The following is a 17500-nucleotide window of genomic DNA, read 5'->3' on the forward strand; positions in this document are numbered from 1 at the left end:
TTAATTCAAAACTTATGAAAACAAGACATTTGTACTCAGAGCCAGATCTGGTTTCGGCTGGGTTGGTAACGAAAGAGTTAATGCAAAATTTCAACACTGGCTCTTTGTTCCTGTCCCTGATAAAAATCACAGACTACAGCACACATGTAATCCCAAAGACAAATTTCACAACTTGCGAAATAAACACAGTGACGTCACTCGATACACGGCCTCATGAAGGTAACTGCTAGCTCTCCACTGCACACACATCTATGTGCAGCCATCTGTTGGCACGCTACAGAACAAGTCCAGGAACTTTTTGATGCCACCTCATAAAAGGATATAATAAGGCAGTGATGTAGCTGAATCATTAAAGTGCCAGGCAAAAGGCTTAGAAACATTTCATCCATCTTTATGTTCAGTGTTAAAATTCTGCCAAGGTTGACTTTGCCTTTCATCCTTTTGGGGGTCAATAAAATAAGTACCAGTCAAGCACTGGGGTCAATGTAATTGACTTAGCCTCTTCCCTGAAACTGCTGCCCTTATACCAATAATTTGAAACCAATATAAAATTATGTAATTTGAGGAAATTTAACTACTATTTCAAGCAGGCTGAGTGACACATAAACCAGAGTTTGTAAGCCATTTAGTACCTGATAGCAAATTGCAACTGCTTAGTAATCTGTGGGTATACTTCTATTACGACAATGATGGTGACAATGATAATAATGATGATGATGATGCCAAAAATATCAAATTGCTAATTTTACAAATTCATAGGTGTTCAACTTTGTAATAAGCTGACCTGGAGTAAAGAAGGCATGTCATTTAAGAGATTGCAAATGGCAGTGAAGGAACTTCTACAAACACAACTGATTCATTGATTAATCAAATGATGCATCAAACAATCAATTAATTTGTTGCTTAAATAGCAAACCAATTGATGAATAATAAAGAAGTGAAACAGAACCAGTGTGTGTGTATGTGTTTATTACTGAAACCAATATAAAAGGATGTAATTCGAGGAAATTTAGCTACTATTTCAAGCAGATTGAGTGATTTTATTCAACACATTTCCTTCTCAGATTCACACACTTATTGCAGTAGTCCTTCAGTTTTTCCTAAGCCCTGCAAAAGAACTCAGAAGGTTGGGCCTCCAGTCAGGCCTTTAATGATACCCTAAAAACCAGGATCTTTTCAGCACCCTGTTGTAATAGGCTTGCAATTCAAACCACTACTGATATTTTATTGTATATTGCAGTAGTATAATTTATTGTTGAATTCAGTTCAGTTCACTTAATCCTCCGCCTCCTCATCATCATCATTTAAAATCCATTTTTCCATGCTTGCATAAGTCACACAGAATTTGTAGAGGCTGATTTTCTACGTCTGGATGCCCTTCCTGTCACCAACTTTTACCTGATTCCAAGCAAGGTTATATTTCTCCACAGCCAAACACATTTTCATTGGAAGTCTGGAAATGAACAACATCACTTGTATGACTGGTGGTGCTCATTCACAAGAGTACTTACAAACGCACACAAACAAGCACACATATATTTACATATGATGGACTTCTTTCAGTTTCTGTTTACCAAATCCACACACAAGGTTTTACTCAGCCCAAAGCTATAGAAAATCTCTGCTCAAGATATCACACAGCAGGACTGAACTCCAGGACCACATGGTTAGGAAGTAAGCTTCTTAACCATACAGTTACACCTGAACCCAGCGCCATCTTAAGGCACAGGCACACTGGGCAGTTGCCCAAGAGCCCCACAGGTCTAGAAGGCCCAATTCTGATCTATGCATGTTATGGTGTGCTGTTAATAAATACATACTACAGGGCCCGGTGACTGATTTGCCCAGGGGCATATAATGCTGTTAAGACAGTTCTGCCTGTGCCTACAATTAGAAAATATAACATAGCATTTTGGAATGTGATCTGAGATAGAGCAGCATCATATTGTAGATACTGTAACTCTTTTTAAAAATATTTAGGAGGGGAGATATTAAAAAAAATAAACAATATCCACTCAAACTCTTATACTATATCTCTATCCTCTCTGTGCTACTTATACTTTTTCACCAACTGTTCCCTGTAAGACCTCTCTCTGTCACTCTGACTGTCTCTAAATTTCTCTCTCACTCCCATCTCTCTCCGCTTCCTTGTCTTACTAGGATAGCCAAGTATCTCCTCTGTAGTAAGATAGCTATCCCTGTCTGTCTTTCATACTCCAACCTATTGTCTGGCACATGGCCACTTTTCTTGGTTCCTCTCCCCATTTCAGCTGAGACGTCCTTATTTTGCAAGCTACTTTGCCACCCTACTGGTAATGGTGCCACTTAAAAAAGCGTCCTTGCTCAAATCACATAAAAAGCACCTGTGCCAACATCATATAAGAAGCAATACTAGCAGCACATAAGCACTTGTATCGGCACCACATAATAAGTATTCTTATTATGTGGTCTTGGATGCCCTATAAAGGATCATGTGCAATATCTCCTCTCCTAGATCATCATTTAACGTCCGTTTTCCATGCTGGTATGACTTGGCTGTTTGAATAGGAGCTGGCAGCTGGAGGGCTGCATCAAACTCCAGTCATCTGTTTTAGCATGGTCTCTATTGCTCTATCTATGACGATTTCATCTGAATCGAAGGAGAAGGGCTTTCTCCGTCTGGATTGTGGATCCGTGGAATAAGCTGCCGGACAAGATAGTGAAGATGCCGACGACTGCTCAGTTCAAAATCTCTCTTGACTAGAAATGGCCTGAACTCTTTGTATGACCACCCTGCCTGTACATAACTCCCTGTCCCCCTACATGGCCTTGCTCTTGCTTTTTCAGCCAATAAAAATTGAATTGAATTGAAAAAAAAAAAAATTCTTGCCAGTGTCACATAAAAAGCACCCAGTACACTCTGTAAAGTTGTTGGCATTAGGAAGGGCATCCAGCAATAGAGACCATGCCAAATCATATGACTGGAGTTTGATGCAGCCCTCCAGCTTATCAGCTCCTATTCAAATAGCCAAGTCATACCAGCATGGAAAACAGACATTAAATGATGATGATCTGGGAGAAGAGATCAGCTCCTATTCAAATAGCCAAGTCATACCAGCATGGAAAACAGACGTTAAATGATGATCATGATGATGATCTAGGAGAGGAGATATTGCACATGACCCTTTATAGGGCGTCCAAGACCATTCAGAGTAAAGGAGGACATTATTCTCAAGCAAAAGACCTGGCCCGAATGCTTACAACAGCTTCAACTCCACTAAACACGTCCTAGGTTTCAGATGGCAGGGACAGACCAGGTGACTACTTAGGAGAGTGGTTAAGTGGATGACCAAAGAGACATATCTATTTTTACATCTTGGCAGTGCAGCTCTCCAGCTCTGGTCAAACCATCCAACCCATACCAGCATGGACAACGGACATTAAATAATGATGATGACGATGATGATATCTATCTATATGTATTTTTTCTTTTATTTGTTTAATCGAGCAAACTTGACCCCGGGACTTATTCTTTGTAAGCCCAGTACTTATTCTATCGGTCTCTTCTCTTTTGCCGAACCACTGAGTGACAGGGACATAAGCACACCAGCATCGATTGTCAAGCAATGCTAGGGGGACAAACAGACACACAAACATACACGCACACACACATATATGACGGGCTTCTTTCAGTTTCTGTCTACCAAATCCACTCACAAGGCTTTGGTCGGCCCGAGGCTTATAGTAGAAGACACTTGCCCAAGGTCCCACGCAGTGGGACTGAACCCGGAACCATGTGGTTGGTAAGCAAGCTACTTACCACACAGCCACTCCTGTACAGCAATTGCCAGCTACCAAATCCAGTCACAAGGCTTCTGTCAGTCTGAGGTTATAAGAAATGACACTCACCTAAGGTGCCACATGGCAGGACTGAACCCCAAACCACGTGATTGTGAAGCAAACTTCTTAACCTATGCCCATGCCTAAATACATACATACACACATACATACATGCACACGCATACATATATACATACATGTGTGCGCGCGCATGTATGTGTGCGTGCGTGAAATATAAATACTGCTATTACTACTGCTTCAAACAATAGTATTTAATATCTTTTTAGCAAAATGTCTGAAATTTGGAGGAAGGAGGTTAATAAAGCCAGTTGTAATAGATTAGGAATACGGCTATACATTTTTGAGAGCGGGGTGTGTACCTGGCTGATTTAGTCGATATCAGTTAATGACTGGTACTTACTTTATTGACCCGGGAGGACTAAGAGGCGAAAATTACGCTGAGCGGATTTGAACTCAGAACGTAAAGGGACATAACTAAATACTCAGTACACTTAATCCGGTACTCTATCGCTTCTGCTTTGCTCCAAATAACAATGTCACCCTCACCAACCACCACCACAACTATTAACTAACTAGCGAATATTAAGTTAGGATACATACGACTGCTGCTGATAATGTAATTTCGTCTATTTTTACTACTACTACAACAACTACTAGTTCCACTACTTCTAATGGTAGTAGTAGTATTGTTAAGTGATATTTGTACTACTAGTGACAGTGGTTAATGTTACTACTAGTACTACTTATATCTGTAATAGCATAATTAATTATATGGCTGCTATTACTGTTACTAGAAGCAATAAATGTTAACTATTACTGCTACTGGCAGGGAATAATACATATAGGTCACACTTACTACTACTTCTAATAATAATAATAATAATGATTTCTTACATCATAAATTCAGTTACAGCCATGGGTGGGGGGAATATAACATCGGAGAAAAAAGGGTTTAGTAAGCAACCCTGAAATTCATAAAACAGTAATAGGGTTGTTATCCTCAAATACAGATTATAAGTATGAACATATGCGTATATATAGCAAAACAGCTAAAAAATAAAGACATTTATAAAATATTTGTAACAAATTTATCGGATAAAGGCGTCAGGGCAGTTTAGTGTTAATCAGTAAAATCGTTTAAGTGAAAGCTTTGAAATAAGAATTTGGTCGGAAATGAGCTGGGTTTTTTTTTTTAATTAAACACAGATTTCGTTGTTCGTTTGGTATTTGTATTTTCTTTAATAATTTGTGTGCCTGATTCGCGTGGTAACGGCGTGAAATTAAATATAAAAGCCAGTTGGGTGTTGGGTTTTTGACGAAAGTGCTTGTGGCAGCCATGACTATTTTATTATCTCCCTTGAAATCTCGTTTCTTCACCTTGCATGACAAATACCCAGAATGCTGCGAGAGAAGCATGCGCAATTCAATCGTGCCGCTGTGCCAGTCGCAGCAGGACGTTTGGATGGCTGCATCGGTCGAGACGAACGAGAATAATTGGGGAAAGAAGAAATTGGAAAGAAAAGTTCTTGAAAAATTATCGAAAAAAACCAATTCGAAAATAGTTGAACCCGAGATAATCCGACTGAGAACTGCGCGAAAACCCACTTCTTGTTAACAACAACAACAACAGCAGCAGCAGTATAACACATACGTATGTGTGTGCCTCTCTCTTATCTCTTTACCTTTTCTTTATCTCTTAATTCACTTCTACTCTGCCTCCTCCTCTTCTTTCATTTTCCTCTTTACTACACCTCTTCTCTTGCATTCTCTCTCTTCGACATTACCCTTTCTCCCCGTCACTCTCTCTCTTCGCCTATCTGACTTCCACACTCTCTCGTATACCTCCGTTATACGCCTTCTTTCGTCTTTCTTTCTCTTTCTGTCTTTTCCTTGATTATTTATTCCTTAACGTCAACAATTTTTCTCTACCTTTTTTCCTTTGTAACATGTTCTCTCTCTCGAAAACAGTTAATTGTCCACATTAACACGTTACTTTAAAAAAAAAACCTACATTTATTTTTTTACATACACATTGCAATAGATACACATGCAATTATCTAATATACACATTAACATGTATAAACAAGATTTCGGTAATGTATGTATATATTTACATACATGTGCATGATATCTGAGCCTCTCTAATTTGCATCTTTCTCTCTCTCCCTCTACATCTATGTGTCTTATATATATTGTATTTGTTCAGTGATATAATCTCATTAACATCCAACTTCGCACCTTAGGATACATGCACCAACAAAAACACTTCAAACAAAGTTACACAGGGAACTGCTATTTTCTTTTAAACAACATAGTTTTTGTTTTGAAATCTATTGTATCCTGCGTGCACATGCTCGTTGTCTAACGTATACTCACACACACACACACGCATACAAACATACACACGCGTGCACATACTCGTTGTCTAACGTATACTCACACACACACACACGCATACAAACATACACACATATATGTACACACGCGTGCACATGCTCGTTGTCTAACGTATACTCACACACACACGCATACAAACATATATGTACACACGCGTGCACATGCTCGTTGTCTAACGTATACTCACACACACACACGCATACAAACATACACACATATATGTACACACGCGTGCACATGCTCGTTGTCTAACGTATACTCACACACACACACGTGCACATGCTCGTTGTCTAACGTATACTCACACACACACACACACACACACATACAAACATACACACATATATAATATACACACATGCAAAACATACACGCGTGTACCTACAAAACCACCGCGTATATTGTAGTATAATCTGTATTACTATACAGCATAGTGTTCCGTGCGTGTGCACGTACATTCACATCAATGTAATTTTGCCTGTTTCCTTTTTCTACTCTCTTTCTTCATCCTCCTCTTTTCATCCACACCGTTTTATTGTTGTCATTACCGCCATCACAACAACGACATCCATCCAAGCCAGTCCAATCCTCCTTACATGTGCGTTGTTTGTTTTTTTCATTTTATGTTCCCCTCCTTTTCGACTGACTGTTCTTGTGTCAGTCTAGAAAAATTACTTTTAAAAAATTTCTCTGATGTAACAAAACACAACACGTTTATAAGCAGCGTTATTTACTTTATCCACTTAATTTTTGTATTTTTATTATATTGTTCATTTACTTATCAATTTTTCTTGTCATTTGTTATTTTAATTAAACCATGTTTATTTCTTTAAATGTATTGAGAAAATAGTTACCAGCTTTTAAACAACTTTTAAAAGATTTTAAACAACCACCTTTATAGATAACACTTGCATTTGTATATATCTATATATTTATACATATATATATATATACATATATATAAATATAAATTAGCTTTGGTAACTTCCTCGAAGAGGATGACGACCAAGTCCTGTAAACTGCTGTATACTCGTAGTTATAGTCGTCACACTAGTTTTCCTTCGCGTACCAATCATTGCCGAATCGACAGAAATATTTTGGTTTCGCCAAGAGATTCTGCAAGCAGTTCCTCGAGTGCTTGTCTTGTATCCAGCGTGCACCGGAGGAGATCGGCCCCACACACTTGTGCAAGTGGTGGTGGTGGTGGTTTACGTTACAATAATAATAATAATAATAATATTGGTAGTTGTCTTCAAAGAATTAATTACCCTCCTACTATTGTGGTTCCTCATCTTACACCCTCACAAGTTCCTGTATCAACAATATTTCACTTAAATCGGTGATATCGCTAGTCAAATGTTTACTTCATAGCAGCAACTATATTTCTTCATTAAAGACTTTGATACTTTTTTTTAATTTCGTAATTTTTTTAGTTTTAAACATGTTGGATTTATATAAACATTTTTTTAAAACTTTCTCTATTTAAAATAGATTTCCCAAAGAAGCGCACGACACATCTAAATACACTTAATACACACAATTTTGACATTTATAAACAATATCTCAAACTTTTATTAATTGTTCTTGGATGTGTGTGTGAGTGTGTGCATTCATCAAAAAAACGTAAAAGACTCGAATTAAAAGTTCTTAAAATTTTGAAGATCTCCTCAAAATAACATCATGAGTGCTGTTGACTTGAAAACGGCTGTGAAACCACATTTTGATTTGAAAGATTTCAAATGCCGACCTGCAGAAGCATCAGTCTTGGCGAGCACAAAGGTGAAATCACATGCGGGAAATGTGAGGCCAATGGGCGATTTAGAAAACAGTCGAGATTGTCAGAATTTTGACATGGAGAATGAACCGGCGAAACACGGGAAAGGAGATGGCGTCAAGTTCTCCTATCCCATTCATCGGAAACGGTCCCGTTTCATGAACAGGTCTGGAGCAGCTGATAACTATCATAATAAGAAGCGGAGGAAAGGTGAGAAGATAATACTGCCAACTAAATTTCTCTTAGGTGGGAACATTAACGATCCCCTAAACCTGAACAGTTTGTGCGATGAGGAAGTCAACAGAGCTTTAAATGAGCGGACGCCTCAGTCGTCTCCTGTCCCGACACCTGCTCATCGGCGTGATGTTGCAGTTGTCATGCCCAGAAACCAGTTTGATCCACTCAACCTGAACGAACCTGATATGGAAAACGAGCCATTAACGCCAGCGAAAATGAATGCCAAAAGGAAAAAGAGACACAAAGGTCGCAAAAAAAGCGAAAGCAATACCACTGGCGACTCAGTAACAACCCCAACCACACCAATATGTCTTTCCAAGGAGTCTGAGAAGAAGAAGATACTTGCTGAAGCTCTGAAGATCGAAATAGATGATGAAAGTGTACCCGTACCAACCAGCACTGTTGTTACCCCCAGGCATAATAGATCTGCTGTTGCCCCATTGACATTATCTGTCTCCACACCTGTGTTGTCCTCATTGTCATCTGGTACCGGATCAACATCAAATACTGAGACAAATGAAAATCACAAGGTGAAATCTGAAGATAAAATTGTCTCGCCAGTCATACCTCAGCTTTCACCTAAAAACCGGAAAAGGCGTTTAGCTAGTTTCTCAGAAAGCCGGACAGTAGACTCCAATTTGCCAGCTTCCAAAAACCTTAGTCGAGCTGAGAGCTGTCCCAATGATATTCCAAAGCCTACCATCACCCGTAAAAATCGAAGACGTCAGAGCCATCGAGGGGGCAAGGGAGGGAACAGTGCCAACTCAAAATCCTCTCGATTCATCTACGGTAATTACAATCGCTACTACGGTTATCGCAACACCGATGACATTGACCATCGTACCAACTGCTTCAAAAGCGAATGGTTTGAAGGCAAGAAAATATTGGATATCGGCTGTAATGTTGGGCATCTGACTTTATTTGTGGCCCGTGAGTTCAAACCCCAGATGATTGTAGGACTTGATATTGACAGTAAACTGATCTCTGCTGCTCGGAACAACATACGGCATTACATGAGTAAAAACGACCAAAACAAGTTCCCGGCATCTTGTAAGCTGAGTTATGGTCCTTTAGCTGCACCCTTCCAAGAAGAATCACAGCAAAGAAACTTTCCGCAAAATGTCAGTTTTAGACAGGTAAGTTCACCATTTTTCTTAAACTTCACTTTTTGTGTGCAAAACAAAGAAGATGTTCTTATTTGTTGTTATAAACAAGTGACAGAAACTCTAGACCAGTGATTCTCAACCAGGGTCCATCTGGCCGTTGGGGGTTCCATACAAGGTTTAGTTGTTAAAGTTTATGTGCAATAAATTTATTATACTTCTACAATACACAAAGTATTTAAATTTGTTTACGTAATTCCTTTAGCTAGTTAGTTAGTTAATTTTTGGCTCAAAAAGCAAGGCCATGTAGGGGGACATGGAGTTATGTACAGGGTGGTGTTCATGTAAAGAGTTCAGGCCACTTGCGGTCAAGGGAGACTTTGAACCGAGCGGTCCCTAATGGTATTTGACTATTAAAATACAGTAAGATTTTTTTTTTTTTTTTTATAATATATACATTAAGTGGCTATGGAGGTCGGGTGAAGAAGGAATCAAAGGTGTTCACAGGCAAATGGTTGATAACCACTGCTCTAAAATCTTCAGGCAAAAATATTTTGCAGTATTTAATTATGTCTTTACTCTTTTACTTATTTCAGTCATTTGATTGTGGCCATGCTGGAGCACCGCCTTTAGTCAAGCAAATCGACCCTGGGACTTATTCTTTGGAAGCCTAGTACTTATTCCATTGGTGTCTTTTGCCGAACTGCTAAGTTACGGGGACATAAACACACCAGCATCGGTTGTCGAGCGATGTTGGGGGGGACAAACACAGACACACATATGTATGACAGGCTTCTTTCAGTTTCCATCTACCAAATCCACTCACAAGGCTTTGGTCAGCCCGAGGCTACAGTAGAAGACACTTGCTCAAGGTGCCACGCAGTGGGACTGAACCCGGAACCATGTGGTTCATAAATAAGCTACTTACCACACAGCCACTCCTGCGCCTTAAAATTTTCTTAAAATTCTCACGGTTGACGTTTTATTACTTCCAGCTTGGCCAAAATATGTACTTGCTGTTGTTTAGCCCTAAGTCAGCTCTGACTGAATAAACCAATGATCAAATGCACTCCAGCCATGACCTTAGGATCACTATATCCAATGTATCTTTCCTTTTTTTAAGTGTGACTTGAGGGAGATTTGGTTACTACTGCTTACATGTTAGCTTGCAACAACTACCAGTGATATACTTCTGGTTGCTTCAATTATGCTCCTCCAAAATTTGAGTCGTGTGATTAAGAAATCCTAATTATTGAACCGGTAAATTGCAGGATTAAATATATCCCTGTGTAACACAATTTTTGTCCTTGGTTAGCAACTGTTATTTCTTTCCCCTAGAAAGTATGAAAAATGGCTAATATTTCTTTTAAACTTTGCTTTTCCTACATTTATTCAAAGACTCCTTCTCAGCACAAGGCTAATATGTTCCACCACTACTCATCAGAGATACATGTATTTTTCAGCTAAGGGCACCATTCGAGCGTGATTGTTACCAACGTCGCCTTACTGGCACCTGTGCTGGTGGCATGTGCAAAAGGATTCGAGTGAGGTCATTGCCAGTGCCAGTGGCACGTAAAGAGCACCCACTACACTCTTGGAGTGGTTGGCGTTAGGAAGGGCATCCAGCTGTAGAAACTCTGCCAAATCAAAATTGGAGCTTGGTGCAACTATCTGGTTTGCCAGCCCTCAGTCAAAATCGTCCAAGCCATGCTAGCATGGAAAGCAGACGTTAAACGATGATGATAATAATGACTAAGGGACATGCTCAAGTGGTTATGGTCAAGCAACTGACAAGAAAATCTATGTTATTGAGCAGAATATTTGCCATAACTATATTTCACTTCATCATCTCTGCTGAATCTGTCTTGAAATCTAATGGAAAATAGGTCAGTTTCAAAACATTGATATCCAGGTCACAAAAGCAAAGTTTGAAGGGAATAGTAGTCATTTCCTTTGATTTCTAGATAGAGAGATAGAAGCAAATATCAAAGACAAAAAAAGAAAACAAAGTTTTGTTACACAGTGTAATTAGTTCTTTTTGCATTCAGAGTTCAAGTGCAACCTTTGTCTACTAAACCTTTCATTCCTCCCAGGTCAATAAAATACCTGCTTGTCAGGCATTAGGGTTGATTATATCGACTGCGTCCCTCCCTTCAGAATATGTGGCTTTTACCTCTGTTTTTCTCTAAGCTCAATGACTTACGAGCTGTGTCAATGATTCTCTAACGAGCACAAATGAAAACTTATTTCTTATGTAGAGCAAGTTTGCATGTTGGAACCCGTCTAGCCATCCCTCTTCAAGATATAAAACCAATATCCATGAACCATTTTAGGTTCCCTCCAAAATGGTAGAATTTATTTATCCTTGGATCAGAGACCTGACCTGAATGCTTGAAACGGTGTGCTCCACTAAAAGGTGTGCCTAAGAGCTGTGTGGTAATGTTAAACCAGGGGACATATTGAGCCTCTTACCCAACAACAAGAAGTATCCCTTTGGGATTCCACACAGTTTCTGTCTTTACCAATTTAGACTGGCAGAATTCTGCTTTAAGCATACCATATAACCTCCCCTAATTTTTTTATTTTTAGGAATTTTCAAAGAAATTTTGCGAATTTGTGTTCTACACATGGAAAATCATGTGATTATGCAAAAACCAAAAAAGAAAAAAAAATTTTTTGGTTTGTGATTTAAGGGCTACTTAGCTGTTATTTTTAGCAAATCTCATGAGCACTTGATACCCTCCTTATTTCTTATTTTTTTACTGCCCACAAGGGGCTACACACATGGGACAAACAAGGACAAATGGATTAAATTGTTTATATCGACTCCCAGTGCGTAACTGGTAGTTATTTAATTGACCCCGAAAGGATGAAAGGCAGAGTCGACCTCGGTGGAATTTGAACTCAGAATGTAGTGGTAGACGAAATACCTATTTCTTTATTACCCACAAAGGGCTAAATATAGAAGGGACAATCAAGGACAGACATAGGTATTAAGTCAATTACATCGACCCCAGTGCGTAACTGGTACTTATTTAATCGACTCCGAAAGGATGAAAGGCAAAGTTGACCTCGGTGGAATTTGAACTCCGAACATAGCTGCAGACGAAATACCGCTAAGCATTTCGCCTGGCAAGCTAACATTTCTACCAGCTCGCCGCCTTATTTCTTTGTCACTCTGACATGTATTGTTTTTCAATATCTTTCTTCCCATAAACACATTTAATAGTCTATTGCCGGGATTTAAGTAAAAAGTCTGGACTCTGTATTTTAAATTCTGATTAAAAAAAAAACATTTTTTTTTTTTAATTTGAAAATTAAGGGCTACTTAGCTGTTATTTTTAGCAAATCTCATAACCACCTGATACCCTCCTTATTTCTTTTTTCTTTACTACCCACAAGAGGTTACACACAGAGGGGACAAACAGATTAAGTTGTTTATATCGACATTTACCTTTCATCCTTTCGGGGTCAATTAAATAAGTACCAGTTACGCACTAGGGTCGATATAATTGACTTAATCTGCTTGTCTGTCCTCTCTGTGTTTAGCCCCTTGTGGGTAGTAAAGAAATAGGTATTTCGTCTGCCGCTATGTTCTGAGTTCAAATTCCGCCGAGGTCGACTTTGCCTTTCATCCTTTCAGGGTCCATTAAATAAGTACCAGTTACGCGGTGGGGGGGGGGGGGTCGATATAAACAACTTATATATACAAAAATTTTCTGAAAATTCCAAAAAATAAGAAGTCACAAGGGGTTGTATGGTGTGCTTGAAACAGAATTCCACCTTTAGACTTTCAAATTTGATTGGGCCAAGACTTTGATAGACTAAATCCTATTGACCTAGCTATTGACAGTTTCAAGTTATTGGGTAAAATTTTTTTAAAAAATGAGTGGGTGATTTATATCTTGGGTTTCCCTCCTCTTTGTATTTTGATTTTTTTAAAGATTTCTGATCAGTTTCTGTTTTGCATATGTTGTTTTGTCTTTTTCTTTCTTTCTTTCTTTCTTTTTTTTTTTATCAACCAGTTTGACTAGTGGAAATAAAGATTATGTACCTATATATTTGTGTCAGAATGTAACAAACAAACAAAAAAAAACAAAACAGAAAACCACTTACAATGTTTATTAGTTGTTGTTATTCAGCCCCTGAAATCAAATTGTCTTGAAGTGGGCAATTTGTAGCTTTCTTTTGAGTTGGATTACTGGAATTAACTTTGATCCCTCTGTCCAGCTGGTGGCATAACAAACAAGGAAAAAGAAAACAATCCACAGTGTTTATTAGTTGTGTTATTTAGAACCTGAGCAGACCCTATGATCAATGGCACTCCGTCATGACTATCCTGTTTTATTTAAGAGAACCATCCAAACGTGGCCGTTGCCAGTACCACCCCGACTGGCCTCCGTGCCGGTGGCACATAAAAAGCACCATCCGATTGTGGCCGTTGCCAGCCTCAGATGGCCACCGTGCTGGTGGCACGTAAAAAGCACCATCCAATCATGGCCGTTTGCCAGCCTCGTCTGGCACCTGTGCAGGTGGCACATAAAAAGCACCCACTATACTCATGGAGTGGTTGGCGTTAGGAAGGGCATCCAGCTGTAGAAACACTGCCAGATCAGACTGGGCCTGGCGCAGCCTTCTAGCTTCCCAGACCCCAGTTGAACCGTCCAACCCATGCTAGCATGGAAAATGGACGTTAAACGATGATGATGAAGGATTACGATACCCAATGTGTTCTTTTTTTTCATTATTTTGTTTTAAGATGGTTGCATGTGATTTGAGTGACTTTCATGTTGAGTAAGTTTGGAGAACTTCTTGTTCCATGGGTAAAATTTAACTTTTAACCTTCAGATTACTCTTTCAGAATCTAGTGCTTATTTATTCATATTGTTTTGAATCATTCATGCATTATCTTGAAATTTTGGAGATTACAATGATGTGATTGCTTATTTTTAGAATGACATTGTAGAGTAGGTGTGAAAGGCCAGATCCAGCTAATTTGAACATAAAACCGGTAGAATATTTGAGCTAGATATGGACAGTTTATTGAAGGTGGAGAGCTGGCGGAATGATTAGCACGCCGGGCGAAATGCTTAGTGGTATTTCGTCTGAGTTCAAATTCCGCCGAGGTTGACTTTGCCTTTCATCCTTTCGGGGTCAATAAATTAAGTACCAGTTACGCACTGAGGTCGATGTAATCAACTTAATCCCTTTGTCTGTCCTTGTTTGTCCCCTCTATGTTTAGCCCCTTGTGGGCAATAAAGAAATAAGATATGGACAGTTTAAATGCTTAAAGGGTTAACCCATGCTGAAATTTGATACTGTCCATTGGAGAAGTTTCTGAAAATCCACATTTATTAAAAATTCAATTTTCTCAGTGCTGGTCCACTCATCCCCTGTACACATACATTGTTACATACTAGCACTTTGGCCCCAAAAAGGGATCACCACCATTGACATAGAAGCACCCTTATTGGCTTGTGTTTAAAAATATGCCCTCAGCTGCTGTAAGTTTTGTGAAACATATAAAGTTATTACTACTAGTAGCTTCAGTGAAAAGGAACAGTGGAATTGGCTTCAACCATTGTGTTTAGCCTGTAGATTCTACTCAAAGACAAATGGTTTTCTCTGCTGTATCAGATAATGAAGGACTTTGACAGTTGCCATGACGCTGTACTAGAAAGGACCCCTCCAGCCTGTGTTAGTATAGGAAAATGGTTGTAATGGAGCATTGAGTGTTCACTACTTATTTTATTTCCACGCTTATACTTCTGAGATCAAATTGTTTTGAGGTGGGTGTTTGTAACTTTTTTTTTTTTAACTGGCTTACTGGAACCAACTTTGATCCTTTAGTACAGCTGGTGCCATAATAAATGACCCCTGTTTATACTGTAAAGTAGTGGGCAACAGGAAGGGCATTCAGCCATTAAAAAAAAAAATCCCTAAAAATTAAACATTAATGGTTGATCTCAAAACGCTAAGCTTTACAAAGGAGATGACAGAGGACCGAAATATGTGGTGCACTGTTGTACTTAAGAAGACTTGCCCACCACAATAGAATTGAGATCCTAAAGCCAAGGTGCCACATAAAGAGCACTGATATTGGTGCTGGTGCCACATAAAAGGCACCCAGTACAATTTGTAAAGTGGTTGGCATTTGGAAGGGCATCCAACCATAGAAACCAAGCCACAGCAGATTATGGCAGCTGGTGTGGCCTTGTCATTTCCTGCCAGGCTATGGCACCCAGTACAATTTGTAAAGTGGTTGGCATTTGGAAGGGCATCCAGCCATAGAAACCAAGCCAAAGCAGATTATGGCAGCTGGTGTGGCCCCTGGCCTTGTCATTTCCTACCAGACTGTCCAACCCATGCCAGCATGGAAAATGGACATTAAATGTTGGTGATGGTGATAATGAAGGACTGTAACCAGTGGTGAGAGAATGTACTGGAAATTACTAAGTCCAACCTGTGCCAACACAGGAGAATTATTGGGAACGGTAGCGACGATGATATTACATACAGACTCTGGTTTTTAGTGGTGGAGGGCGGAAAAAAAATTAAAAACCCAAGAAGCCCTCAATTATTTCAGGTGAAAGAAGTTCTGTGTCCCTGTAGTTTGTGGAGCGTGAGAGTCTTTTGACTAGTGTAATGAGTAGTATGGGTGGCTGGCTTAATGCATGAATAACACCGAAATAAAAGATCTGCTGCTTTTTCAGTATTTTCATATTTCATATTTTTACTTTTGTTTTGCAAATTTCACAAAAAAAACAAACTATTTGTACAAGTATGTTGTTTTATTGTTGGCAAATACACTTTTTATGGATTAGTAATTTCCCAGAAAACAGTAACGATTCTCGTTGTCCTTCTTTAGTTTAATTTGGATCACTTTCAGACAGGAAGTTTTTTATGTTAGGAAGGGCATCCAGCCATAGAATTCATGCCACAACAGACAATAGGAGTCTGGTCAGCTCCATGTCAAACTGTCCAACCCATGCCAGCATGAGAACGGATGTTATGATAAGGATGGCCTCGGGCAGGTTGCTGTCAAGGGTTAGATTGGCTCTAACCTGATGACACTTGCTGACAGCTGTTGGAAATAGAGATTTTCTGGCAGAGCAGGTTTAGCATTGCCAGGTAAATGTTCATACAAGTACAACCATTAATAAGGCTGTGGTCACCTGTTCTGCACCTTTTACTTCTCAACCATTGTGCCTGTCATATTTAGGTCATCAATGTCAGCGCAGGAGTGGCTGTGTGGTAAGTAGCTTGCTAACCAACCACATGGTTCTGGGTTCAGTCCCACTGCGTGGCACATTGGGCAAGTGTCTTCTACTATAGCCTCGGGCCGACCAATGCCTTGTGAGTGGATTTGGTAGACGGAAACTGAAAGAAGCCTGTCGTATATATGTATATATATGTGTGTGTGTGTATGTTTGTGCGTCTATGTTTGTCCCCCTAGCATTGCTTGACAACCGATGCTGGTGTGTTTACGTCCCCGTCACTTAGCGGTTTGGCAAAAGAGACCGATAGAATAAGTACTGGGCTTACAAAGAATAAGTCCCGGGGTAGATTTGCTCGATTAAAAGCGGTGCTCCGGCATGGCCGCAGTCAAATGACTGAAACAAGTAAAAGAGTAAAGAGTAATGTAATGGTGAAATTAAAACTGAATTGTCGAATTTGTGACTCTGGGGGAGAATTTTGCTCTTGGATATGGATTGCCATTTGTATCGTATGGCACAGTCTTGCAGTCAATGACGACCCTACATCTGTGCGTGTGGCTGACTTGAATCCTAGGACTGACCCCCCCCCCCACGGGGGGGTCAGTTAACCAGTTTCCATGGCATGTAAAGTGACCAAGATCACAATATTTTTACCCGGATGTGATGTTGGTCCATTGCGCGGTTACTCATTTGCAGCTGACTGAGCTGGAGCAATGGGAAATGAAGTACCTTGCTCAAGAACACAATGCACTGTCTGGTCAGGGAGTTGAAACCACAATCTAACGATCACGATTATAACGCCCAAACCACTCGGTCACATTCCTTCAGCAGGCGTAGACTTGACCACATCTGTAACCTCTTCAAAATCTTTCTTTAATTCTCTCTGAAGCTCCATTTTCCTGTTACTGGTGTTGGCTCAGAACCATTGTATA

The 17500-nt window shown here is 39.6% G+C and overlaps 1 protein-coding gene across 1 annotated transcript in view; it reads left to right on the forward strand.

Moving 5' to 3' along the window:
* Nucleotides 1-5251: 5251 nt before the first annotated feature.
* The window catches only part of LOC115224256 (7SK snRNA methylphosphate capping enzyme), a 49258-nt gene continuing 37009 nt past the window's right edge, over nucleotides 5252-17500 (forward strand). The window contains exons 1-2 of the mRNA XM_029795063.2: nucleotides 5252-5491; nucleotides 7729-9384. Coding sequence (XP_029650923.1) covers nucleotides 7918-9384 — 1467 coding nt within the window. The 5' untranslated portion in view covers nucleotides 5252-5491; nucleotides 7729-7917. The remainder of the gene's footprint in view (nucleotides 5492-7728; nucleotides 9385-17500) is intronic.

Source organism: Octopus sinensis, linkage group LG25 (genome assembly GCF_006345805.1).
Source record: "Octopus sinensis linkage group LG25, ASM634580v1, whole genome shotgun sequence".
NCBI classification, from domain to species: Eukaryota; Metazoa; Mollusca; class Cephalopoda; order Octopoda; family Octopodidae; genus Octopus; species Octopus sinensis.